At 40.2% G+C, this 27,451-nt stretch overlaps 1 protein-coding gene across 1 annotated transcript in view; it reads left to right on the top strand.

Annotated features, from left to right (window-relative positions):
* The window catches only part of LOC149807323 (SCO-spondin-like), an 89,076-nt gene that overhangs the window by 21,152 nt on the left and 40,473 nt on the right, over positions 1-27,451 (top strand). Inside the window, exon 10 of the mRNA XM_089953944.1 lies at positions 1,344-1,508. Within this exon, the coding sequence (XP_089810070.1) occupies positions 1,344-1,508 (165 nt within the window). The remainder of the gene's footprint in view (positions 1-1,343; positions 1,509-27,451) is intronic.

The raw sequence follows: 27,451 nt of genomic DNA, 5'->3' as shown, positions 1-27,451 counted from the left end.
AGCTTAAGGTCATGGTTAAAGAAACTAAAAGAAGGAACAAAGTTTTCTCAGAATAACTTGGCTGACATAGCAGATACCGTAACCAAACTTCGTAAATGGCTTTTGCTTGAGATAAGAAATACACTCTATGATTTTGAAGTGACGAAGTCAAAGGTCAAGACTACTGCGACTCTAGGAGGAAGGATGGCTTTACAAAATATCGTCGGCCAAAGGTTGTAGATGGGTCTAATTCATAGAAGTAAGGCCCTATTTTTGGGTGGGGCAAATTCTCAAAGGTCAAAGTCACATGCATTAAAAGGTGGAAAAGCTATTTCCATAAAAATATTTCTGTTTTGTACCATATGTTTTGACTAAACGTTGTGAATGGCTTGGAAGTAAAACAACTTAAGATTTTTAGGTTAAAAAGATTAGGTAACTGTCAATGGGACTCCAAGGAGGAATTCTCCTTGAAGAAAGTAAATTAAATCCTATGCCACAAAACGTAATCACACATTGGAATGACTTAATTTTTAGACACATATCACTGTTGGGGTCAGTAGGTCAAAAGTCAAGGTCAAGGAGACTGAAAGAAGAAAAATAACTTGAATTCAGTTGCGGATTTTAAAATAAGGATGACATTTTCATTAGAAGGTCAATGGCCAAGGTCATTGTCACGCTTTCTCAAAAGTAGAGTCACTTTTATCCATGCCAGATTTCTTTTAGTTCAAAGTTCATTTGTAACTCGAATTGTGGCAAACGTTTTAACTGTCTGGCATATTATGCAAGAAATAACTTACTGATTTTGAGGTCAGTGGGTCGAAGGTCAAAACGACAGTGGTATAATACACAACTTAAGAGGACACCACATATTTTAGTACCTAAATATCTGACCAATGAAAGAGGGTTTTAAAAGAAGTGTGATAATACAATTTACCACGTGACGAGTGTATAACGTATTGTTTACATTTCTCTTATTTGTGAATATTTGTCGCGATTCGTCAATAATGCTTTTAATTTTAATATCATCAGTTTCTCATCTCTCGAAACTTATTATTAAAATAAGACCCGAATAAATCAATTAATTAAAATATATAAAAGAAATATAAATGAATCATATATATAAAAGTAGTACAGGCTTGTGAATGCAGTTTAAGAAATAATAATATTGAAATAAAATAATATTTTAAATAAATAAAAACAACATAGGTGAACTGCAAAATACAATGCATATGCACAAAGAGACAATGATATCGATGTGTATACATTTTGTTAAGCTATAATGTTAAACATACACTTTCTCAATAATACCCTTTTGTCACTGGAATTGTTTACCTTTGGGGTGTTTTTTTCTTCACGACAACTAGTGGATGGAGTATGGAATAAATGGTCGCCATGGGAAGCATGCAATTTGACTTGTGGCGGAGGAGCACGGAATCGCTATAGAACGTGTTATGGACCATACTTCGGTGGTACACCCTGCAACGGCAGTAACATTGAGTCCGAAATCTGTAATACGCAGGAATGTCCAAGTATGTACAGTTTCAACGTGTTGTGCATTTAGAGCAATGTACGGAAACATAGAAGAACAAATGTTAGAAAAATGTCTTTGTCGAATGTGTAGTGTAAGAGTTTGCGTTAATGTAATATGTACCATATTAAGAATACAACATATGCAATTTCTAGAGACAAATATCCCACTATATCCAGGGTAATTGGAAGTCATGATTTCTGGGGAAAAATGTGCTCCACAAAATAATCTTTTCCTTGTTACACCTAAAAGTATTAAATGCCAATACATCCTTTCTCTCTCTCTCTCTCTCTCTCTCTCTCTCTCTCAATCTCTCTCTCTCTCCATATATATATATATATATATATATATATATATATATATATATATATATATATATATATATATATATATATATACGGATCCTCAGTAAACATTTGACGATGTAAATTTTTCCATTATAAGCATTGCCAAAAAATGCAGATTATGTTTTATTATCATGACTAGCAGAACTATGACAAAATTTAAAAGAAAATGGATATAATATGTTGAAAATATAGCAGTCAATTAAATCTAAGAAATTTGTCAGTTTTGAAGTGTCAATGATTTTATTAAATTGTGCTCTCATCTTGTATGGTGATTATCTTAATATTGGGTGGGTGACGATACTATATATTGTATTGCCAGCAGGGGAGGCCTGCATAATTATTTTTTTTGGGGGGGGCAATCATGTAGAGGTCAGCCATTAAGTTTTGCGGATGCAGGCCATAACATATTTAAAGGTGAAATGGGGTGGTGGTACATAGTTTCTGAACCTACGGCTGCTGGTGTAAACTGGGGATACAACGCTATCCCACATAACGATATATCCGTTATAATTATATATAACTACATATTTCGTATCGTTCCTTCCCGGCACTTGTTTTGTATATATGATCGATTAATTTGGATATAACGATATAATGTTAGGAGCCCTTTAGCCGTCATTATATCTAGAGTTATCTGTATTAGCATTACTACTACAACTACTAATAACGTCTTAAATCATTACTATCGCTACTATTAATAATAACACCACCGCCATCATGATCGCTACTACTGCCACTACTAATATTGCAACTATTCTACCAGCACAAACACGTTTGTCACACATTATGATTTCTTATTTTTCAGAAATATATATATATATATATATATATATATATATATATATATATATATATATATATATATATATATATATATATATATATATATATATATATATATATATATATATATATATATATTGTTCAAAACAAACTATGCACACACATATATATTTTCAATAGCTTGTCTTTATTTCGAATAAAATCAGACCCATTAGCTAAGGGACACAAACTAAATAATAATTTGGTGTGGAATATTAGATGCAAATGTCGCTTTATATGTACATGTTACATTGGCGTAAACTCAATGCTTTAGTGTTGGACATCCATTCATTTTGACGTGCTGTGCGCATGCCTTAACACTCGTGTGAACACAATGCTTTAGTGTTGAACACGCTTTCGTTTCTGACGTGTTGTGCGCATCTTAAGCATATCTTTCTGACTTGAAGATGACAATGACCTAAACAAAGGCTACGGTACCGAAACAATTTGAAATCGGAATAAATAAGCGTGGCAAATTTTGATGGCTGTGAGACATGGGGTTATCATATTGGTAATAGGTAACACCAGATGTATGATCTATCTAGCATTATTTTTCTATCAGTTTATGCGCGATTATTCTTACCTGTGTATTATTTTTGAACGCACGTTTATGGCGCTTTCGTGTGTAACTTCTTTCATGCCCTGACAATAATACATGGTCATTCATGAAATAATTTCGAAGTGGTCGCTACTCTTTTAGAATGCCGCAATAAATACTTTGGCTTCAACAACCGATATTTACTCGTCTTCTTTGCTTAATGTTTCAAATTTCTCTTCTAAAAAGCATAAAACGCTTATATTACAAGGAAACAACCCGTGGATGCTCTACGACCTATACGAGAATGGAGACAATCGGCATTTCAAATGTTATCGAACGATTCGTAACTTTTATATACGTTCATATTCTTGCACACATTATTAGACCAATCTGTTTGGAATTGATAATAAAATGACTGGAATAAGATATTTTGTATGTAAAAACTTTATATCATTGTAAATTGGAGGAAATAGTTAAGAAATAGCCCCAAAAGATGCATCTGTTTGTCAGATGTTCATACCCACAGCTAGTTCTAACTATGTCATGCCATTTTGTTTGTAGTCATTTCACAAGCAATTCATGACAAGTCATCCACTCACTGCTGTCTATGCATTTTTTGCAGAGATAATGACTATGAAACGTATAGTGCTTACAAATCTTTTAGATAAACTGCAATTTACTGATGTGATAACTAGCTTTCTTCATTTTTTGTTTGTTTGAATAATATACTGAGTTCTGTGTATATCATGGTTTGAATATATCAGTGTGACAGCCGATAGCGGCAGGAAAGTATAAGCCGTTACATGCTAATGGAATAGTTTTCAGTCGGCAGTACATGGAATGATTGGTTTGATTGGTCGATATGCAATGTGACGTGTGGTGGAGGACGCAAGATGCGAAACCGGATGTACATTGGCCCGGTATAGTATGCCTGAGGAAATTCCTGACTGCAACACTCGTCCATGTTCAGGTTGGAATCATTGTTTATTTCTCGCATGAAGATTACATTTTGTTCATTCCTCTTTTCCCTTTAATGATTACAGCCACCATTAAAATGAATTGTGACTAACTTACTCTTTAATCATATAGTCTGTCCAACTGTTTAGTAATGTCTCCAACTTGTTGCAATATATCGAGCAGCAGTTTTTATACAAGAGTATCTTTTTCCAGCCGTCTATGATGGCATCTCGACATATTAATTACTCTGGTGTCTGTGTGCGTGTCCGTCAGCAAGTCCAGAAGCCAGGAGTGACCTCAGGGTGATTTTATTTTGAAAGGTGGAATCGACTAATTGGAGTCTGTTGTTTTAATTTATAAACCATTTGTTGTTTTAATTTATAAACCATTCTTCTTATTGTAAAGTATTTAAAATTTCTCTAATAAAGGGTAAACTGGCATAAACCAATGGTGCATTTCAATGTGTTCTGATATATCGAAGATACTGAGTGTAGTAAAGACAGTACTATTACATATAGATCTTCGTCTCTGAAAATTCAACAGTTATTTTAGGGCATTCAGAAAAAACGGCGGCGGTTGTGTCTTGCAGGTGGTAGAAATATAAAAATCAAACAGCTCCAATAGTTGTTCGAATTTTTATTTCTTGTGTCAACTTGAAAGTTCGTAAAAAGAACTATTTGCAACATTACATGACTGCAAATGTTCTGCATCTATTGAAGTACATTTTATATTGTCTCTTCGAAATCCTTTATAGTTAATGGAGTTTAGAATGCATGGTCTATGGTGGTGCAGATTGAGTTGACGATGATAACGAGACCGAAGACTGCCACCCAGCCAAATGTCCAGGTAATACAATTACATGCATCCATATTACAGTTGGTATATTCGGTCTCCATAGCTGTTGGTGGTTCTTCTACACTTCTTATAATTAATGGCGTCACCTTTGGGAGAATATCAGAGAAAGATAATAAACTTAATACAAAGTTCCTTATCATTCTGTCTAATATCCTTCAAGGTTCATTTAGCTACAGATCATAAATTGCATTCAGTAATTGCGGTGAGAGGAGCAGCAGGGGGGGCGAATCCGACATTTTGTCCAAACGTCATTTGGCTTAATTAATACTTTCTGCACTCAGCGGATCCGGTGTCGTCAGCGCCTGGTAAAAAAAAAACGACGTCGTCGTGGTTGTCATCGTCGAGGGGCCAAATCGACAATTGTCCGGACGTCATTTGGTTTAATTAATACCTTCTGCGCGCCGATCCCCAGCGTCGTCAGCGTCCGGTAAACACAGCGACGACCGCGTCGATGTCATCGCCCCCCCTGCTGCTATGATCTTACAAACAGAGTGATCACTAACTCCTCCTCTTGTAGGTCAATTAGGTTATTTGACTGATCGGTAATTCTAAAATTAATTCTCGTTAAAAACCGATCATGGCATCGCATATAGACCGGATTAATCGGACTCTCAATGATCAAAAATCCCGGAGGGGCTGTTGGTGAAAACGAATAAAGGATATACCCCTGTTGAGCTTGATTTGATTGCTTGGTATCCACCTGGTAACTCCCTTCGATAACATCGCACACTAGATTAATCGCTATCACCGATGCAATATTTACGTTGTATGGAGCAATATGCCTACCACCATCTCCGTTATCGTATCTGAGGATAGTTGATGGGGGGGCGTCCGCGGGTGGATTCTTAGGCCATCCTAGTATGGTTCTTATTGAACTGTTATAAATATCAACCATATACCCCGGTGTGCTTATTTCAATCGTCGACGATAACGTCGGTTCATGAACCGTAATAGCGATTTTTGATTCTTTTCCTGTGATCGATTTTATCCTGCGTTGAAATTCCTTATTGATTTGTTCTATTTGGTATGACCCAGTTGGTATTGTAACCTCCTCCCAGTCTGGGGTCCCATCGGGTTTATTTGTCCGTGCAAAAACCAGCGAGTTATTAGGTTGTTGTCCATTAAATGCGTCCGCTCGAATATTAGGCCAACTGTGATATATTCGCAATTTTGCCAGTGCTATTTCCTTTACTGGAACCGGCGATGGGAAGTTCACACTGAATTCGGGTTTCGTTGACGTTATCGTTATCATATTTGTTTGTACCGGAGTGGTATTCTCCGCGATCCGCTGAAGTAATTGAGACCCTTCGGGGTTCAGCGACATTATTATTATTCGTTGTTTTTAGTGTCTAATTTCAACAACCAGGTGGTTCCGGCTTCCAGTTAAAAATCCTCGATTTTTGACATCGCGGAGCTATAGAACTGGACTATCGTGGAGAATTCAACATCGGATACGAACAAATTATCAATCGATAATGAGATCAACCCGGATAATTTCGAGTACGCGTCGGATACTATTTGATGTTTTACTGTATACTCGTTGAGTTTTTTCTGAAAACACGATGATATCTTTCTAGTGATTGCGTTGGCGACTCCAGCAACTGTTGTCATCGCGGAGACAGCGATTGGAACAGCGATCGGGGCTATCGTGGTCACCGTGGATAAAATAACACCGGTGCCAGCTACTATACCCGACACCGAGTACACGACCGCGTCGATGGCGGTTATTTTACGACGGTATTTTTTTATTTTTGCGCGGTATTGTTCGGAAAGCGTTTTCAAATTCGCGGAGAATTCTTTTGCGGTATCGAATCGATATTGATGTGACGTCGGTGATACCTCTGATTCAATTACCCTGGTGGTCATTTTATTCTAAAAGAGCTAGTGTTTTTAATTACTTAGATTCGCTACAAATTCCACATACCATGTGATGTTTGCCCGGGCTAAATTTCCATCAACGGCATAAATTGTAAACTGTTCAGTTGCGTTCTTGTCTATAATTGTTGATATTGTATTGTTAAACCCGGATGAACTCGACGATAATATATTAAACTGCATCATTGAAACCAGTGTCAATCGATAAATGCCCTTAACAGTTGCGGTAGTATTTACTGTATTCTGTGTAGGAGTCCAATCGAATGATCCATGCCGAATTGTGTATACTGTGTTGATGATGTTCTCATGAGGGATTTTTATTTTTTCGAATTGCTCTGCTACTCTCGGTAGTCCGTCTTTAATCGCTTCAACATCAGTTCCGATTATTTCTATTCTCCGCAAATTCGCGTCTATATTATTCTTGTTCGCTGCAACCCTAGTAATGAGTATATCTATTTCCTGTATATGCGCGTCCACATTTTTTTTGTTCGCTGCAACCTTAGTAATGAGTGTATCTATTTCCCGTGTATGCGCGTCCACATCTTTTTTGTTCGCTGCAACCTTAGTAATGAGTGTATCTATTTCCCGTGTATGCGCGTCCACATCTTTTTTGTTCGCTGCAACCTTAGTAATGAGTGTATCTATTTCCCGTGTATGCGCGTCCACATCTTTTTTGTTCGCTGCAACATCAGTTTTGACTGTTTCTATTCTCCATTCATGCGCGTCTATATTATTCTTGTTCGCCACAATATCAGTTTTGATCGTTCCTATTCTCTGTTCATGCACGTCTATACCTTTTTTATTCGCTACAATATCAGTTTTGATCGTTTCTATTTCCCCTGTATGCGCGTCTATATTTCTTTTGTTCGCTGCAACATCAAGTTCGATTGTTTCTATTTTCCCTGTATGCGCGTCTATATTCCTTTTGTTCGATGCAACATCAGTTTTGATTGTTTTTATTTCCTGTCCATACACGTCTATATTTCTTTTGCTCGTTGCAACATCAGTTTTGATCGTTCCTATTTCCCCTCTATACACGTCTACACCCTTTTTGTTCGCTTCAATATCAGCTCTGATTGTCATTATGTCCTGTGTATGCGCGTCTATATTCCTTTTGTTCGCTACAATATCAGTTTTGATCGTTCCTATTTCCCCTGTATGCGAGTCTACATTATTTATGATCGTTGCAACATTAGCGCCGATTATTTCTATTTCCCGTTCATGCACGTCTACACTCCCTTTGTTCGCTGCAACATCAGTTTTGATTGTTTTTATTTCCTGTCCATACGCAGTGATATCATTTATAGTTGTTGTGATTTCATCCAGCTTGGTATTTTTTTTACCAAAGAATTTATCAAAGTTGTCATCGATCCTGTTAACATTTTTTCGTAACGTGTAAAATTGGCCCGACAGCGTTGTAAACTCCGAAATAGTATTTTTTATTGTTGCAAGATTCGGTTCGGTTACCGTCGGGGTCCCGAAAAAACTAGCGGTAGTGAGTTGTATATCGGTGACAGATTTTTTCACCTCGGTGACAGATTTTTTCACCTGCGCGTCAAGTTCGGTCACCGATCTATTCAACCTTATAAAACCGTCTTTGACTAATGTTATCGTCGACAGATGTTCACCCGGCTTGAGTCGTCCGTCGCTGGTATACAGCGCGATAGTGTCCTCGGCGGCATCACGCCGTCGTGTTAAAACGTCATCCAGCGACACATTACTGGATTTCAATTTACCCTGGCGGTCTTGAAATACAACTATTTCACCTGGGTCAACACTTGTTAAATTCAACGTATCAGCGATTTCATCCTCGATTAGTTTTTTTATGTCATCGGTGGCGGGCGTTTCCGTGGATCCTTTCAGCGCCGAAATAGGTCGTCCCCAAATATCAATCATCGTTATTGTAAAAAAAAACAGCGTTTCTAATTAACCCGCCGGGCCTCTACGACCCCACTAGTGTATTCGTTTACAACCACATGAGGTGGTTTTCGCGATGATGAAATCGCCGCGAGTACGTTCAATACTTCACGGCCGCATATCGGCGGGTCGCTTAACTGCTGTGTTGGCAGCGTGGAATAAAAAACCCGGGCTGAACACGTCCGGATATACCCCATAAACTCGTTCGGCGGGGCTAACCCGTATGAATCAAAATAGACGATCGCACGCGGATCAATCGCGTATGCAACCCAATGAGTTCCCGCTCCGGAGGACCCATCGAGGTTAATTATGCCGGTTTCAATATTCCTTGGTGCCGCCGGTAATTGATCCCTCATAAAAACACCTCTGAAGTTTTTTATCGCTAGCGCGTCTGCGGCGTCTATTAAATCAAAATTAGACATGGGAGTCATAGACTCAGGAGTCATTGACTCCCGAGTCAATAAACGGTTCCCGGTAGTCTTAGACCCTTTCCCGAGTACCATGAATACGGGGTTCCCGGTAGTCTTAGACCCTTTCCGGCCACGGATCGTTTTTTTTAATAGCCTTTCCCGGTTGCCTTCTTCAATGCCATCCCCGCCGCGGTACCAACGGCTCCTAACGCAGCTGCCTTAGCCACTGCTGGGGCCGCCGCGGCAATCAATGCCGGAATCGCGGCTAACAACGGAAATATCCCACCGGTCTTTTCCATGTCCTTGATCGCTGCGGCCGAGAAATCTATTTGAACACCCTTTTTATTCTTCATCGCATTATTGAAATGTTTTATTTGACGCGACGTCAACGATATCTTATGATTACCACCTGCCATCTGTGACGGCTTCAGCGTTATTGTGGTCCCGCATTGTTTAGCCGACTTTGATCGTAATTTCTTGACTTGACCATCAGTCAACTCTACACTGACGACACTATACGACATTTATTGTAAACGCGTTTGTGCTTTCAATTACATGTTTTCCACTGGTGCATCAATGATTCTCATTCGTCCACCAACACCTTCCAACAGCATTGATTTATCGCTGAGAATGACAGCAACCGCTCTGTAATTAACACCACCCGGGGCTATACGAGCTCGGAAGTGTATATCAACGACGGATTGTCTCGTTAAATCAAGATGTTCCAACGAAAAATAATAAATCGGATACAGCTTTTTAAAATCAAGTTGTGATATTTGCAAACCAGTGTCGACGTTTTGATCACGACCCATATATGACAGCAATCGATGGTACACACGTGCGACATGGTTGTCGCCGTAATTAAGCTGTATATCCTCGGATGGTTCCTGTTGTCCGTTTATTCTCAGCGAAACATCCCTGACTCCTAATTGATCAAATATCATATGGCTGTGTTCTTGATTACCCAATCGTCCCCTATTCTGTAGTGCTATAAATATATGACGCGGGGCTGAAACGCCTTGTTTTGATGCCAAGTGCCATGTAAACGTATCGGCGACGTTATCCTCTTTAGCATCAGTTGTTACCGCTAGCCAACTCAACAACGATTTCCCTCCCTGTTCCATAAATGATAACAATCGTGCTTCCGTGGTAACTGATGGAGTCAGCACCGGCATCCACAATGCCATTTTAGTTAAAACGACTTTACCGGCAGCGACGCCAGCAGCATGCCATATTGCATTGTTATCATCGCCCCTTCGCGTGAGCGCGATTGTATGCTTAGCCCCATAGATAACTTTTCTGACATTTCTGCAGAATCCAGATATGTGATGGAGTGGAATCACGCATGAAAACTGCCGGTGTGGTCTTTTTAGCATCGACATTCGTGCTGCGAATCCCATATTGTAATTATCGTTAAGACTTTTTATAACAGTGAAATCAGCGCCTGGTTTTGCTCTGCGATCTGGATTGGTTGCTTCAACCTGGTCAACTGTGGTATTTTCTTTTATTAGCACGTTAACGTACTGAAAATGGTCAGCATTATCGGTGGTGTCCTTCGCAAACATCATAGATGGGCCCGCCGATCTCGTGTAATCGTCCGAGTATCTCGCTAACCCAATTATCGTCGTTGCAACATCAACCTCGCGTTCTATTGATTCAATTTCTCGCCCGTCAATAAGATATCTGGCGCTCTCAAAAAACGCCATGATACCGTTGTTGACGAAACCAACTCGAACACGATCGTCATCTGCGTATGGTGCATTATCGGCAGCATTTGTCACGAGTTCTCCCTCAATTTCGATAAACGCTTCACATGGCAGAAAGTATCTACTGGTATCTTGGACTTGAAGTTCAATTCGCGATCGTAGGTCAGGTTGCGCTGCATAATAAGAATAAAATTGATAATCACGGACAGAATCATCCCTGCGCACTGGGGCATCCATATCAAACGCGGGATCAGCGGTTCGCGCAAACATTTTATTATTTATCATGTTGATGTTTTCAATTGCGATTTTCTTTGAATTCTGTTTAAGACCACTCTCCCGCTATTGTGTTCATGGGCGCGTTGGTGGATGACTGAGCCGCCAACGACTCTAGTTTTTCTTCCACGGCGTTATTTATTACTTTACTGACATTTGCAGGCATCACCGTCGTTGATGGCATCACCGGTGGTTTCTGTTTTTTTCTCCTCACCAACGACATTAGTTTGTCCTTTGCTGCAGAAAGCGCCTTTCCGGCAACGTCTCCAATAGCACTAATACCCTTATCACGAATAACATCAATAGCCTTCATTCCTAATTGTTTGGCTAACGGCGCTACTTTTGGAGCCATTCTTGTAAATAACCCTGCAATGGTGCTACCGAGACCATCTCCATAGTACGCGCGGTAAACAGGCAATCGCGAGTTTACCACGTAGACGAGTACTGGTTTATCGTGGTTGTAGTGTATGATCATCTTTATTATAAAAACACCGGTTTTTCAATTAGTGATTGTGATCACCAGTGATTGATCACCCCCTTCCCACCGCCGTGTGGAAAACCGGAATAAATTTTATCAAAATTTCCTGGGGTTTTTGCCCTCGATAAAAATCCGGTTTTTTTCCGGTTTTTTCTTGATTTTTGGTCATTTTTGGTCATTTTTTGTTGCCTATAGTCGTTTTTTCTCGATTTTTCAGCAAAAACATCGATTTTCTCTAAATGATTTCCTGGGGTTTTTGCCCTCAAAAAACGGTCAAAAAATGGCAAAAAACGACCAAAAACGGTCAAAAAACGACCAAAAACGGTCAAAAAACGACCAAAAACGGCCAGAATTAACAAAAACGATAATTTTTTTAATCATCCACGAGTTCGTCTATGAGCGTTCGATACGCACTAACGTCCATGATACCGCCCGTAAATAACCGCTTGCAAATATCAGCGGCCTCATTGATTATTTCCGGAGAGTTATTTCCGGCTCGTTTTCCTCCGATTAGTACCTCTAGCCGTGATATATCACTGAGAACACTGTTAGGACAGGTAACGCCGTAGGATTCTTTACCAACAGAGTATCCTTTTCCTTTTTTTAGTTTTACCCTTTTTTCAACTTCCTTGTGGAATGCGTCGTAATCGGGACCATCACCACGTAGTAATACATCTTTATGTTTACTCGCTAAATACACTGTTCTTGTCCAATCCTTTAACGACTTTATATTTTTCTCGTAACCGCTATTGATATGCTCCTTATCTCGTGTTTTCTTAGCAAAATTGTTGGCAGCAAAATCAATTAATTCTTCCCTCCTGCTGCTGAGGTCTCTAATTTGATCTATTGTGGACTTTCTAAGCACATTACGGGGTATATTCCCCCCTTTCTCTTTTTCTTCCGGTGTTTCTTCCGGTGTTTCTTCCGGTATTTCTTCTTCTGGTTCTCTTGCGGTAGCACCTAGTTCTTCTTCGTCGGCCATTGTAACATAAGGTTCTTGTGGTTCGGTTATAGCGAGTGGTGGTGGCCTCCGTGTTGTAGCAGCCGCTATTTTTGCAGGGAGTGTTTCTAAAGACCTTTTTGTTTGTTCGGTCTGAGCCGCTATCTTTTCAAGCGCATCGAGGACGGGTACAGTTGCCGCCGTAACATCCTTGGTCGCTTTAGTTACCGGGGCAAAGAGTTGTTCGCTTCCAACAGTAAAATCGGTTTGTAGTTGCTGCCGCGTTTGAAGTTGTTCTCGGACCCTGTCTCGTAACGGTATGAACTTTCTAAGCGCTGCTAGCCGCTCTCTGGCTAGCCGAGTAGTGAGTGATTCACCTACCATTATTGCAATTGCGAAGCAATTTCTAATTTCTCGCCGGAGTTTTCGTCTATAATCCTTCTAATGTTTTTGATCTTACTAGAAATCTCCCGGCGTCGTTCATAAACACGTCCGAGTTTTTTTCGTATTATTTCAACGGCAGTGAATAGTCCAATGAATGCATTTGCGTCATTGTGGTACAAGTTTTCATTGATCGTATGTTGTAATCGTTTTATGAAAAAGTACTCGCGGGCCAGGGTAAAACGCCCCCGTTTCGATTGTTCGTTAATAATCTCATAATCGGATAATATTTTTTCACTGTCGAGACCATCAGATAATTCAATTCCTTGATTTTTTAATTTTGAAATCTCGGCTAATATATTATTGATGTCTTCGATATTCATTATTCTTATAGAACATCTTGTTTTTAAATAAAAAAAAATGAAACCCCGTGTATCAATTCCGAAGGTGTTTAATAATTCGTTTTCTTCCGGAATGGACAATTTATTGTCATGGCGACTTCGTCAGCGCCATAGGCGCCGGTGACTTCGTCACTCGCTGATATTTACATATGAAAATCGAATTCTATGCCCGGTCTTTTTTGAGATTGCTGTTTGATATACTCGTTCTGCTACTTTTCGTATTGAGGCGATACAAATGTCAAAGTATCTACTGGCTTCATTCATCGACTGAAATATTTTTTCCTCGTGAGTTGTTGTATCAAATGACTTTACGGGTTTTGCTTTCTTTGGGTATTTACCGGTTTGGCCTTTTTTGGTATTTTGACTCTGCGAGACGGCTTGCAAGTTTATAAGAGAATTATCAGTCTTATTATTATTAATATGATCAATCACAAGTCCATTTTGGATTAATCCGTTGAATACCTCAAATACCGCCCTATGAACATGGTACTTCTTCTTTCCGGCACCAAACATCAGATACCCCTGATTACTTACGGTACCAACCGGCTTCTTCAGTTTGCGGTTTCTAACAATGCCGTCGCGAGATGCCTCGTAATTGACGAGCACAGGATGCGGCTGAAATTCTTGGTCCATTTGTATAATAATACTATTTGTCTAATTTATTATTTGGTTTAATTATAAATCTTTCAACGTAGTCTTGGGGGGTTTTGATGACGAAGTCGGCGGTGGGGTCAATGACGGCGTTTTTAATTCGCTTGTCATAATAGCGTTTTAGTTCCCTGTATCGCTTTCCGCCACAATTGATACACAACTGCGATTTTCCTCTTACACCGACGTGACAAACCAAGCACGGGAGGGGGCCAAGAGAACCATTACGAACGCTTTGTAAATGATACCCGCAGAATTCGCCTCTACATGATTTATTGCACGGGGTTGTCGACCCAATCATCAACCATTTGCAGTGATTCATTATACTATATTCTTTCATTTAAATACTTGTTTTAATTATATGGATGAGTTCGAGAGATTAGCAGCAATTAAGCCCTGGAAAAATATTAAGTTCAATCTCGATAGAGTCCTCAAGGACACACCAAAAGCGTTAATAAACGATAGAACCCTGTTGAATAAAATACGCGATTGTATTAATGAATTCAAGCGTGATGGTGCATCTCATAGTTGGTCAACATTTCGAATTGATGGTGTTGTTGATGCTACCATGAACGACAACCGCGCAGCAATGATAATATCACAACTTGACGGTAAAAAGTATTTCTTCAGAGTAAAATTCATTGTCCGGGTGGAATCAGGTGATTGGATCATACGTGATAAATTTGAACCAGTTCTCAGCGACAAGAAAACAGTCATTGTCAGCCGCGACTCCAAGCCGGGGTTGTTAACCGGAATTGATAGACCATACTATGAACGAGCGTATCCTGAAACAGCAGTTGTTTATGGAATATACCCGTTAAATAAGAAACCTGATATCGGAAAACTGAAACCAATGAAACAGTCAACTGGGATAAATTGTGTAGCAGAACGAATAATAGAGCATTTTACAAATGCATGTCGAGGAAACAAATTGACTGATTTACGACGTAGCAAAATCAACCAGTGGGAACTAACCGTAAAAGAGCGTGGAGCGACCATCAGCGACATAGCGAGATTAGAAACGTCGTTGAGATTTCCAATAACCGTTACAACGATAACCGGTGAAGTATTATACGAATCAAAGTACAAATCAAATGGGGCCCCAATCAAAATTATTGATCATAACGAACACGCATGGACGCCCGCGATCACAGTGTTTCCACGGGATAGAACGGTAAAGTATATCCCGGGGGAATTTATACAAGATGGTTTTCTCGCGGAGAGGAAACTATTTGATGCTATCGCTTATTTGTGTAAAAACGACCCTGTATCAGTGTGGTTACTTCGCAGCGCTGATACCTTTGATCAGTTTGTAAGACCAAACGGTGAATTATATCGCACTGAAGCATTTCACAACAGGATGAAAAAAACCGCCATAGAATTTGAGGAGCATGATGAACAACTGCTAACAAATTGTTTTACGATTCCATCGGTTGTAGCTCATGTTGCAGCAAGGAAAAATGCGTGGAGTCCAACGCGCAAGGAATTTCTACCGGATGTACAATCCAGTTGTTTGGAATACTATCATGGTGGACTATGGAACACTAAATACAACCGCGACGCTATGATTTCCGTTGATATGGTTGCCTGTTATCCAGCGAGTTTTCTCGGGTATGGATCCGCCGCTGAGTATTTCAAACGATTTGGACACCCCAGACATGAAATGACTCGTGTTGCTATTAATGGACCACTGCCTGATTTTGATTTAACCGGATTCGCTCGCATAGTATCATTTGAGTTCGCGGCAGGACTTCATCGCTGTTGCTATATTTGGATCGGTAGACACATGGCTGAAAAGAAGTGGTTGCCAATAGCGCTGCTACGGTATATGATTGATTGTAAAATGCTAGTTTCGTTGATTGTCAGTGACGCGATTATATCATATCGGGCGCAGACTGAAGTCTGGTTACCAGAACCAGAGCGTCTAGATAGCATAATTGACGAATCCAGAAAACACATCGATGCCGACGAGGAATATATCGTCGAATGGTCCAAAAAGATATTCAACCAACGAAACCGCGAGGCAAAAGATCTCGGTAGAAGAATAATCGGTAAGTTCACACAAGGTGGAAAAAACTGCGACTACAAACGATATTGCTCACGGCTGATTATAGATGACGCAGAATATGATTTCGTAATCAAGGACGCAGTGGCGAAAAATAGATACGTGAACTGCGAAACAGCTTTCTTGTCCAATGGAACAAAGTTGGGTACAGTTGTTACCTACAGCGATGGAGACAGCCCGGCATACCCGCATTTGAGGGCGTCTATGCTGGGTTACGCCGCTATCAATTTATTCTCGATGATAAATAGATTCCCCGACACCGCGGTTAGAGTAGCCGTTGATTCGTTTTATGTTGACGTAGCGTATAAGGAAAACGTAGCCGAGTTTACTAGTCCGGACGAGAGTTGGGGTACATGGAGAATTAAAAATGAAATACGACGCGATTATTCCCCGTCAGCAGATGTCACCGTTGAGAACAATTACCTACGCGGCGATAAATTGTCAGAATGGTCTAATGCACCACCGTGTTCTGATCCAATTTGTAGACACAAGACGGTTTATTTAAGCGGCTGTGGCGGGTCAGGAAAGACGACTCGGGCAATTGAATTATTTCGAACGCGGGCAAGTATAATCGTGCTTACTCCGACCCATAGACTAGCGCGAGAGATAAAACAACGAAATGTTGACGCCGTTACTTATCACAGCTTTTTTCGATACAGCGGCGGTGAGTGGACTCCTGATCGAATGGGGGAAAAATTTATTCCTGGGGTTATCATTTGGGATGAGATATGTACTGTTTCGTTAGATACTTTACGAATGTTTCTTGATTGGTTGCTGCTCGCGAATACAGCGGTAATCATGTGTGGGGATCATGGCCAACCACCACCATTTGTCGGCGAGGGTCCACATGATTGGTTAAGGGGTTTTGTGGACTATTATGAAGAAACCGATACTGATTACCGAGCACTTGATGAACAACTGCGCGGGGTTAAAAAATTAATCAGATTACAGCCGGATAGAATTCAGTGTGAAATAATTCGCGAGGTGATTCCGGAAACGCCGTTAAATGAATTCTGGGAAACATGGAGACCAAACGATTTGATTGTAGCGAGTAGAAAGATAGTCAGAGACACACTTCAGCGGAAGTTGTTTACGTTGCATAAGGAAAAGTTTCCAACGCGTCCAGTGCTGTTATGTTATAGACCCGCGGATACACGGCGGCAGAACATTGAAGTTGAAATTCCAGGCCGGACAGAAAAACAAATTCTCGTGCTGAATGATATCGTGCTCGTTGATATCAGCGTCGTCGAGGACGCGCTACGTGCTGATAAATCCCCGTGGACGCTAGGATACGCAACAACAATACATTCCTCGCAGGGACTAACCATCACGGACACAATTGTTTGGATCGTTGATAATCGCATCGAATGGTCGAATCTAGTCTATCTTGCAGTGTCCCGAGTACGGAGGATAAATCAGCTTCGAAGAATTGTTATTGACGGAGTCAGCGACTCCGTCACTGACAAGGTCAGTGACGACAACGACATCATCGATGCAAGTGTCATTGATAGAAAACTCTCGGGTTACCGCCAACAGGATAAAAAAAAACAACGGCGTTTTGATATTGATGCCGAATTAATAATTGCGTTACGACAACAACAGAATAATCACTGCGCGAGTTGCAATTGTATAATGAGTTGGCGTTATTCGGATAAAGACGCTCGCCAATTTACCGTGGACAGGACCGATAACAGTCTCGGTCATGTCAAAAACAATGTGAGGTTGACCTGTCTTGAGTGCAATAGACGCAACGGCGCTAGTTAAGACCACGCGGGGGTAGTTGAGTATCGTCAGGTATCACTTGTAGTTGCTCGCGTGTAAACCCCCGCTGTGGGGCAGTTGAATCCAGTCTATAGATCGGTGGTCTACCAGTTGATCGTGTTATCGTTGATATGTTATGTGTGGTAACACTCCAAATAGGATCAGTAGCTCTTTTTTTACCGCCTTCAAGCTCTCCTGGTTCATACAGATATCTAACAGTGACATCGCCGAGAATCGGCTTGGAAACGCTATCTATTTTTGATCTTCCGGGTATATACTTTTCTTTAATCGCGTCGCTGGGCTTCATGCTGATTGCTCGGGTAATCTCGTTATTTAACGCTGCAATTACACCTGGCAACCTTTTGACCCATTCACGAGATCGTTTTTCTTGGATGAATTCCTTCGCGTATTGATATCCAAATAACCGTTCAGCAACAGTCCGATTGAATCGTTCAACAATTGCCTGATCACGATGTAGCGCAGTATGACCTCGTCGTATCGCGACGCTATGATGTTTCAGCGTTGATAGAACAGCGCCGCGAAATTCACTACCGGGATCAACTTGTAATAGATTTGGCCAGCGCAGAGGACCTCTTTGATAAATTCTTTCAAACGCATCGGCTACTTCAGTTGCTGACTTTGTTTTCAACGGCTCCGCTTGTTTGTATCGACTTGCAACATCAACTACGGTTAGCGCGTATTTGTAACCGTTGTCATGCGGCAAAAATAGTATATCAGCCTGATGAACTTCATTAGGTACGCTGACATCAAAGCGCGAGAAGTAGATTTGTTTAGGCGGTGGTAGATAGATTTGCCATATAGCCTGTTTGGATAACCAATTAGCCGCAGTGGTCTTTGTTACTTTTGCAGCGCTTGCAAGCTTACCAACTGCGGCCTTCCCCTTCCAGTATCCTCTCGGAGAATAATAGATGGATTCCATGTTGTTATTATAAACGCTAGCGTTTTCAATTACCAGCGCGAGAAGCTCCGCTTCCAATCATTAATTTACCTTTCATAGCCGATTTTACCAACCATGAGGCCAATTTTTCTTTGACGGATTTATCAGGAATAGCATTTAATGCGTGAATTAATTTTACATCCGCGATATGACGCTGTTGCAGATCGCTACTTTTGTAAGCAACATCATGAGTATGACACGCCTTATCGATAGCGTTTATTGGATACTCACCGGGTTTGGGCTGATTTTGATCATCGAGTCTGATATCTAATCGTGTTCCGGGGCCACAGTAGTTATATCCTGGGAGGTGTTTTTCTCCTGGATACTTTGCCCACGGTGTTCCGGGGAGTTTTGCCAATTTGGCTGCAATATCACCTCCTCGCTTTTTTTAAAAACATCTCCGGGTCTAATAGAAATAAATCTAAATTTCTTTGTACCGCATTGTACACACTTGCCAGTAAGCGCCGATCTGTTATTTCTTGTTGTAGCGGTTGTCATATCATTTGTGCCAGTACGTACTCTACACTTCACACAATATAGATCCATAATTTATGTATAGAAATATGAATATAATTGATTTTTCGGCGACTAAAACAAGAGAACCAGTTAAGCATGTTGCAGCGTTACCAAACTCGATCCGGATGATTATCATCGGACCATCTGGATCCGGCAAGACGCAATTGTTACTCAATTTAATAATGAGATGGATGAAGTGGGATAAGTTGTATTTGGTTGCTCCTAGCGTAGATGATCAACGATGCTACGAGGTGTTGAAAGATTTCAACGAGAATGCATCAGCGATCGCTAAAAAAAATGTCATCGAGTTTATTACAGATATCAATGATGCACCGGGTATTGATGATATTGATGGCGACGTTAACAATCTAGTCGTGTACGATGATGTTATGTTAGACAATCAAAAAAACCCAGCTAGGATATTTTCCAGAGGCAGGCATAAAAACACTGACGTGATATATGTCACTCAACGATACACTCAGATTCCAAAAGTAATTAGAGACAACTGTAATATTCTTGCTGTGTTCAACGGCGTTGATACACACACGCTACGAAATATTTGGCAGACATGGTGTGGCGGTGACATGGACTTTAATGTTTTTCGAAACTTTTTTAGTCATGCTCAGTCGACCCCACATGGATTCGTAACGATAAATTTACATGATCCTCGGACACGATATCGTATCGGACTTGACCAAATATTCGGTTAGTTGTAAATAATTTTCATTGTAAATAACCACTTAGCAGCAGAGGGGGCGATGACATCGACGCGGTCGTCGCTGTGCTTACCGGACGCTGACGACGCTGGGGATCGGCGAGCAGAAGGTGTTAATTAAACCAAATGACGTCCGGACAATTGTCGATTTGGCCCCTCGACGATGACAACGACGACGACGTCGTTTTTTTTTTTACCAGGCGCTGACGACACCGGATCCGCTGAGTGCAGAAAGTATTAATTAAGCCAAATGACGTTTGGACAAAATGTCGGATTCGCCCCCCCTGCTGCTAGAGGTGTTATAAACCGCCTAAAATTAAAAATTAGTAACAAACGTTTTTTTTTAGATAAAACTGTCAATAATCATCACTTGATAACTGGAACACGTTACGTTTAAAAGCATTTTTGGAACGTTAAGTAGGAGATTTTTTTAGAACATGGCGCATATAATATAACACAAAAGAATGAAAAGCATACCATTTTTACATCAATCTCCTCTAATTGTTTTAGTTCAGGTATTCAAAATTATATATTTGCTGCCACTTCATCAGCGTTGTGTTACTTCACTGAAAGCAAATAATTGTAGGATTTTTTCTGGCATGTTAGACAGTATCTCCTCAGATTATGTACCAAAGCATGTAAGAAAAGATGACCGTGAATAGCATTTGAATGTATTGTCATAAAACTATCAAAGGATACGATGTTCTTCACGGGGAACATTTTACTACCAAATATAAAGCATCGTTGCAATGGTATCATCCTACCAAGGGGAAAAGTAACCGCCACGAAGAATGAGCGGCTGTTGTAAGTGTAGCCAGACTATATGGATATTTTAGTAACACCGATATCCCCTTTCAGAGTCTAAATATTACCGAAACGATATAATACATTTCCTCGGTGAGGCAAAACTGCAGCATTTCTCTTCAGAAACGTTGTATTGCAGTAATATCAGGAATATCGCTGGCTTAACGATCGCTTCTATTCTGTATATAAAATAGTCTGCTTACACTATTTTCCTTTTATGGCTATAGTCTATATTGAACGGTACAAATTGTGTGAGAATAAGATATTAAGCAATTGCCACACACACACACACACACACACACACACACACACACACACACATATATATATATATATATATATATATATATATATATATATATATATATATATATATATATATATATATATATACACGCCAGGGCACGCTTAGCGTACTGTTTTCCATTATTTCCCAGGATCTCCATTTGTTCTAATCATCTAATAGCCACATATCACGAAACTCTAATTTCACTCTTGCTTGGTTCTTGTCTTTGAGGCCGAATATTAGTACTTCATGCCATCAATACAAAACACGGCCCAAACACGTAATACGAAGAATTATTCCAATCTCAAATTGCTAAACACGTATATCTATCTAGAAAAAAATTCCTTATGTTACGAAATTAGGAAGGGTCCCTTTCTAGGAAACTAATGCATGTTGTTATTAAAGTCTTGTAAATAGTGTATAGTATGACGTCTCTTCCTATTCACTGGTTAATTACTCATTTTGAGAAATGTCTTTACCCAGCACCGACTCCCCATAATCAACAAATAATCACCAAATCTAGCAAAATTATAAATTGAGACTTAAACAGAAATAGCACGTACCCTATGTGTATTACAATTTAATGAAAAAGATAGTATTTGAATGAATTATGAGTATATCGTATGTAATTGTTGGAGTTCACGCTACGAACGGAATTATGTTTGCTCCGATAGTATTTGGTGATTGACATTACTTGGTGATGGATACTTTAAACTCATTTGGGCTGAGATCGACTTAAGACTCATTTTACGTAAGTTTCAGATCTATTTACTATTGATTATTAAGCTTGCAAGTCTGTTTATTTCAAAGACCTCAGGCAGTGTTTATCGTAAAGGAAGAGTTTGATCAATATGTAGCTGTACTCTAACTAACTTTCTAGCTATTCTAATCTAATATATATATATATATATATATATATATATATATATATATATATATATATATATATATATATATATATATATATATATATATATATATATATAAGAAAGTCGAATGTGAACAAGTGCAAGCAACTGCCGCAACAGCATGGGATAATGATTCCAAACGGTATGAGAAAAGCCGACATGCATACAATGTTAGTACTTTATCCAGAGGCGGCGCGGTTGGCTAAATCAATCCCGCAAAATAGCAGTGCAGTATAATATCAAGATTTCTACATGGGCCTTGCGGGCTGAAATAGTACAGGTGGCGATGAACAAGAGAGTCGCCGCCATTTAGTAGATGTTATCGCCGATGAGGATTCCACAAAAGTACGACGTGTGCAAGTCATCGAGTTCGACTTACATAAGTACCGAATGATTCACATGATTATCAGACGCTTATATCAATCGAATGCGAGCTAAGTAAGGACATGGTGAAACTTCGTTCGAAGACATGTCTCGGAATTAAGATGGAGATTGTTCTCCATGTACATGTTATTATTTCGTATAACGATGACAATGATGGTGTGTTTAAAATCACCGAGATCATGGATGAGGGTATTTACAAAACGTTTGCAAGGATTATTGATTCATTGAGAAAAGTATCACCAAAGTAGGATCCAGATGGATTGTGGACAGATGCATGAAAGTCCAACTGATTATTTCCAAGTTAAAGCCTCCTCGTGGGTCAAATTATGTTAAAACGTCAGCGTGTGTTGCGCAACGAACAGTAATCAGTGTGAAAAATGATGACAGTTGGTTTTCAAATGGGAGGTCATATCCGTATACATGCCGCGAGCGATAATAAAGACCAAATATAAAATACAAACAATACTTATTTGAATTTAAGTTTGATAATAATGTATTTCCTGTACAAGTTACCGACACCAATCAGTTTGAGCGACTCATCCCTGACATCGTCGTCAACGTATTTTGTTCGGAATACAGGCCTGCAACCGACTATCCACGGAGCGAAGCTCACGGTATAACATTGATTTGTTATTGTTACAAGGTCCAGAGCCGTGCCATCATTATGTGTGGATAAAAGCTTTTCCATGAATTTGTATTCCGACTCAGTAGGTATACTGGTAGGAATTTCCATGCAGACGTTGCATCTGTGTATATGGTACGCGACAGCTGCTTGACAAGTTTTACTTTTACTATAGCGGAAACAGTGAAAAACCACAGCGCGCTATATTGTCAAAGTCTGTAAACAAGATTTTAAAACTGAATGCACTACAATGAAAAATGAAAGTATCATATGTAGCTTACCCGGACGTCGAAAGTTTTAACATCCCAGTGGACTGTCCTGAGGTTCTAATTCACACAGTCCAAGTTGCGGAACGAATTCCATGCTAGTCTATGTTATACTGTTGTTAGATGTGACGGGCAAACATACCCGCTAATGTTGTACTACGGCAAGGGCACGGTATAGGTGTTCTTAAAATCGTTAAAAGTCAAAGCGAAATGGATCCAAGAACATGATTATGACATTCGCATGTTTTACACAGCCGCTTAGTGCTGGATCTGGGACGACACTTTTAGCACCATTGATGCGAGGGTTCCACTACAGGGCATGACGAGCGAACTTGGGTTGGTCTCTTCGCATAGTGTCCAATCCATCTCCACTTGCGTTCCTTAATGGTATCGGATACGGGCATCTGTTTTGTTCTCAACCATAACTTCTAGTTGGGGATACGGTCTGACCACCTGTTGTGCAGGATCTGTTGGATTCACGAACATTAGCTTATATTCCAAGATCTTCGTGTGCCTCGATTACTCTTCCCTATTAATCAGCACTGACTTGGCGTTGGAGTTGAACAGTCTTAGGGTGACTTGGATATCATAGCTTTTACATCCTCATCTGTTCCTCCTGACTTGTTGACAAAGCTGTCAAGGTATGTAACTTTTCGACATTCTCAATGTCTAAACTACTCAGGTAACTGAATAGCTGAATCCTGGATTGCATTGCCGCACAAGCATTTTGTCTTGTTAGCATTGATATCCAGACATGTAGTTCAGGTATGTATGCTGACTTTAATTACATGTGCTGGAGTATGTGTAACAGCAGTCCAGTATCGTCAGCAAAGTCCAGATCTGCCTTTTCTAGCATCAAGGTCCACTGTTTCCTCGTGGTTGGTCCTATCCCATCTTAACCACACAGTCTATCAGTAGTGAGACTATCATTGGTGAAAGTAGCTTCCTTTCCTAAAACCAGTGTCAACAGAGAAAGAATGATACAAGTCTGTGTTGTGTATGACATGACATGTCGTGTCTTTGTAGAGACACTTGATAATCCTGACCATTTTCTCTGGGATGTTTTAGTACCTCATGACTTCCCAGATGAAGCTTCTGTCTACCATGTCAATTGTATTACTGAAGTGAACAAGTTTACATAAAGGGTGACCGCCATTCTAGGGAGTATTCTTTGATATTAAGGAGTATTGCTATCTGGTCTATACATAACCTCGCAGCCCACTGCTACATTACCATTACGTACAGAGAAGACATACATCGTATGCAGTCTACAGTTGCGAATTTACCCAAGTCCTCATGATGCGTCATAACATGCATAGGAATGACGGTCACCTGATCATGCAACAAGTCGCAACATAATCAAAGAAGTCATTAATACGTAATACACAACATCATGGAGCAAAATGAGTTAACTGAGGTTTATGGACTCGATGCAGTTCCTGTATTCCAGTCTGGATAAACTGGTGAGCAACCATTACAATGTTTTAGAATCACTCGTTGATACGGTGGTGCCAACAAGGCAACGTTTAACGTGCTTACTCAAAGGAGTACATCGCTACTACATGAGCGATGGGGAAAAAATTCGCTGAAACTCAGTTACCACCGATTGATTCATTTCATTTATCTTTTTCTCTCGAAGGTATGTCCCCCAACACCTACTCATATGCGAACAATGTCTGGTCTGCATCTGAATACAAAAACGTGGGTGAATATTGTGATCTGTACTTGAAAATAGACGTATATCTGCGGATGTCTTTGAGACATTCTTGATATTGCCCTGCGTTAGTACAAACTCGACCTTGAGCACAACTTTTCGTAACAAGGAATGGGCTAAAATGCATTGTTGTATAAAAACAAGGCTGAGATGAAACTATTCACTGAAAATGATGAATACTTTTTTTATTGAAAGATAAATCCACGGGGGGATTTCATTGGCCATCCACCGCTACGCTAGAGCGAACAATGTGGTAGTGTACGAATCGATCCTGCTGCACCAAATAGTTACATCATGTATGTAGACGCCAACAGACTTTTAGGAATTGGCAATGATCCGGCCATACATGTTGGTGGATTGGATGGATTAATAAACATAAACATGGAGAAATATATAGGAAAATATAATAAAAATAGTGATATCGCATACATTTATGAGGTAGGACTGGAGTATTCAGACGAGCTTCACAAAACCCATAGCAATTATCCACTAGCACCAGAAGCGCTGTCGTGCGGAGGAATTGGTTGTCTCTGTATCGGTGCGGGATTATAAATGGTACCGGACACAAGTATAAGGAATGCGTCAAGCTTGTTCCGAACCTAAGAAGTAAGACCAATTAACCAGTACATGTATGAAACCTTCAGCTGTATCTGCGATCTGGTATGCAGTCCACCGAGTGCTACAGTTTCGCCAGAACGCATATATGGCGCACTACATACAAATGAATATTTCATACCTCGGCAACCAAGGAGTCTGAAAATGATTCTTTTTAACTCTTCAACAACACTGTGTTGAAGAACACATTGGAAAACCTCCGCAAAGTATCCACATTGACCTTTCTCGGGACAGTGATCAAGATATGCTTAGAAGGCTCATCTCCGACTCACTGCCATACACCGTGAAAATCAAAACTGAAGCTAACGAAGCCTATTTACGTTCGAGCGTTTGTGTTGGACTTGTCTAAGCAACTCAGGTACAATTTTTACTGCGACAAGACCGAATCGTGGAACGGTATCAGCATCAAGATCTTCTACATATATACAGACTCGATGATTATGTATGTAAACCAATCACGTGTACGAGGACATGGCTGAGGCGTCGCTGTTCAACGATTACGTTTAAGCACATCTGAAATACTTTATAAATCATTAGACGTCGATGGTTCCGTTTCCTTGCATGTACTGGCAACATTTAGAATGGCTAATTATGCTTGTATATTTGCCCCCGTACCCGATCATACAGGAGAAAGAAACGATTAACCTAATGAAATTCGTTGTGCGTCCTCAAATAAAACTATCCACGGGAAATCTTTCTTGGTGCGGGTAGTTAAATTTGCCACAAGGCTTCTTTGGCCAACTATGCTTGAGCAACTCCGTGGATGGCCTTTGTCGCGCTCGCTAAGTTTACAACGGCAGCTTCGTCTTTCCAATAACCTTGGTACTGTAGGAGATAGCTGATAGTTACTATTATCTCGACGTGTTACCTTCGATGTATGGACCTTTTCCACCAATGAGAATCATATACTTCATGCCTCCTTTGATGATCCATCCGGCAATTAATTCTGCGATTGAAGGATTAATAACGTTCACGTCATGGATGAGATCTATATTGGCACGATGACGCGCACAAATATTATTTGATGTCTTATATGCATGATCGTGTCGATAACATGTAGTATCGACACGATTTATTGATATTTATCCAGGCTTTGATTGGTTGTTAAAGTCAAATCGTATATCTAGCCCAGTTTCATGCCAACAGTAACTGTATCCAAGGATGTTAGCCCAGTTCCATGCCCACAGTAACTGTATCCAAGGATGTGCTTTTATTCGTGGTGTTCAGGTTAGCTTCGCTAACACTACAGCGACATCGCCGTCAGCGACTTTTCTAAAACCTGTGTCGAGAAGCGTAGGTTCCTTGGAACATCTTTGCTCCACATCGAACACAAATTCCAGTGCCCGCGGCTCCAACATTAAGTCGTTGAACCCGCGCTGGATTTGCAGTACGAGTTTTCATCCGGCATCGCACACAATATGAAGGCACGGGTCTGTTATACAACAATTGATATTTACTATGGTATTATATACATCTACTTTTGGTAACATTTGGTACATGATTTGATCTAATTTTTATAATTTTTTATTCATGGTTGTAAATTCTACGAAGTGGAAGCTACGAAATCTGAGTTTCTACAAATGTAACATATTGGGGTTTCGTGTGGTTTGGGCTCTCTCCAAATTTGTCTTCAGGCACTTTGTTCTCGATTGCTCCCGCTACGCTCGTCTATTTTTCATGCTATAATCTCTCGGTTGATAGCGCCTGCGTTTTTCCCATGTGGACAAGGACGTACGCTTTTTAGATCTTTGCGAGGAGTCCTTGAAAATACAACTGTACATT

The sequence above is a fragment of the Sinohyriopsis cumingii genome, chromosome 1 (genome assembly GCF_028554795.1).
Source record: "Sinohyriopsis cumingii isolate HCF-2022 chromosome 1, ASM2855479v2, whole genome shotgun sequence".
Taxonomy (NCBI): domain Eukaryota; kingdom Metazoa; phylum Mollusca; class Bivalvia; order Unionida; family Unionidae; genus Sinohyriopsis; species Sinohyriopsis cumingii.
Note: the sequence above shows the minus strand (reverse complement) of the source record. Positions and strands in the feature narration are given on the sequence as shown.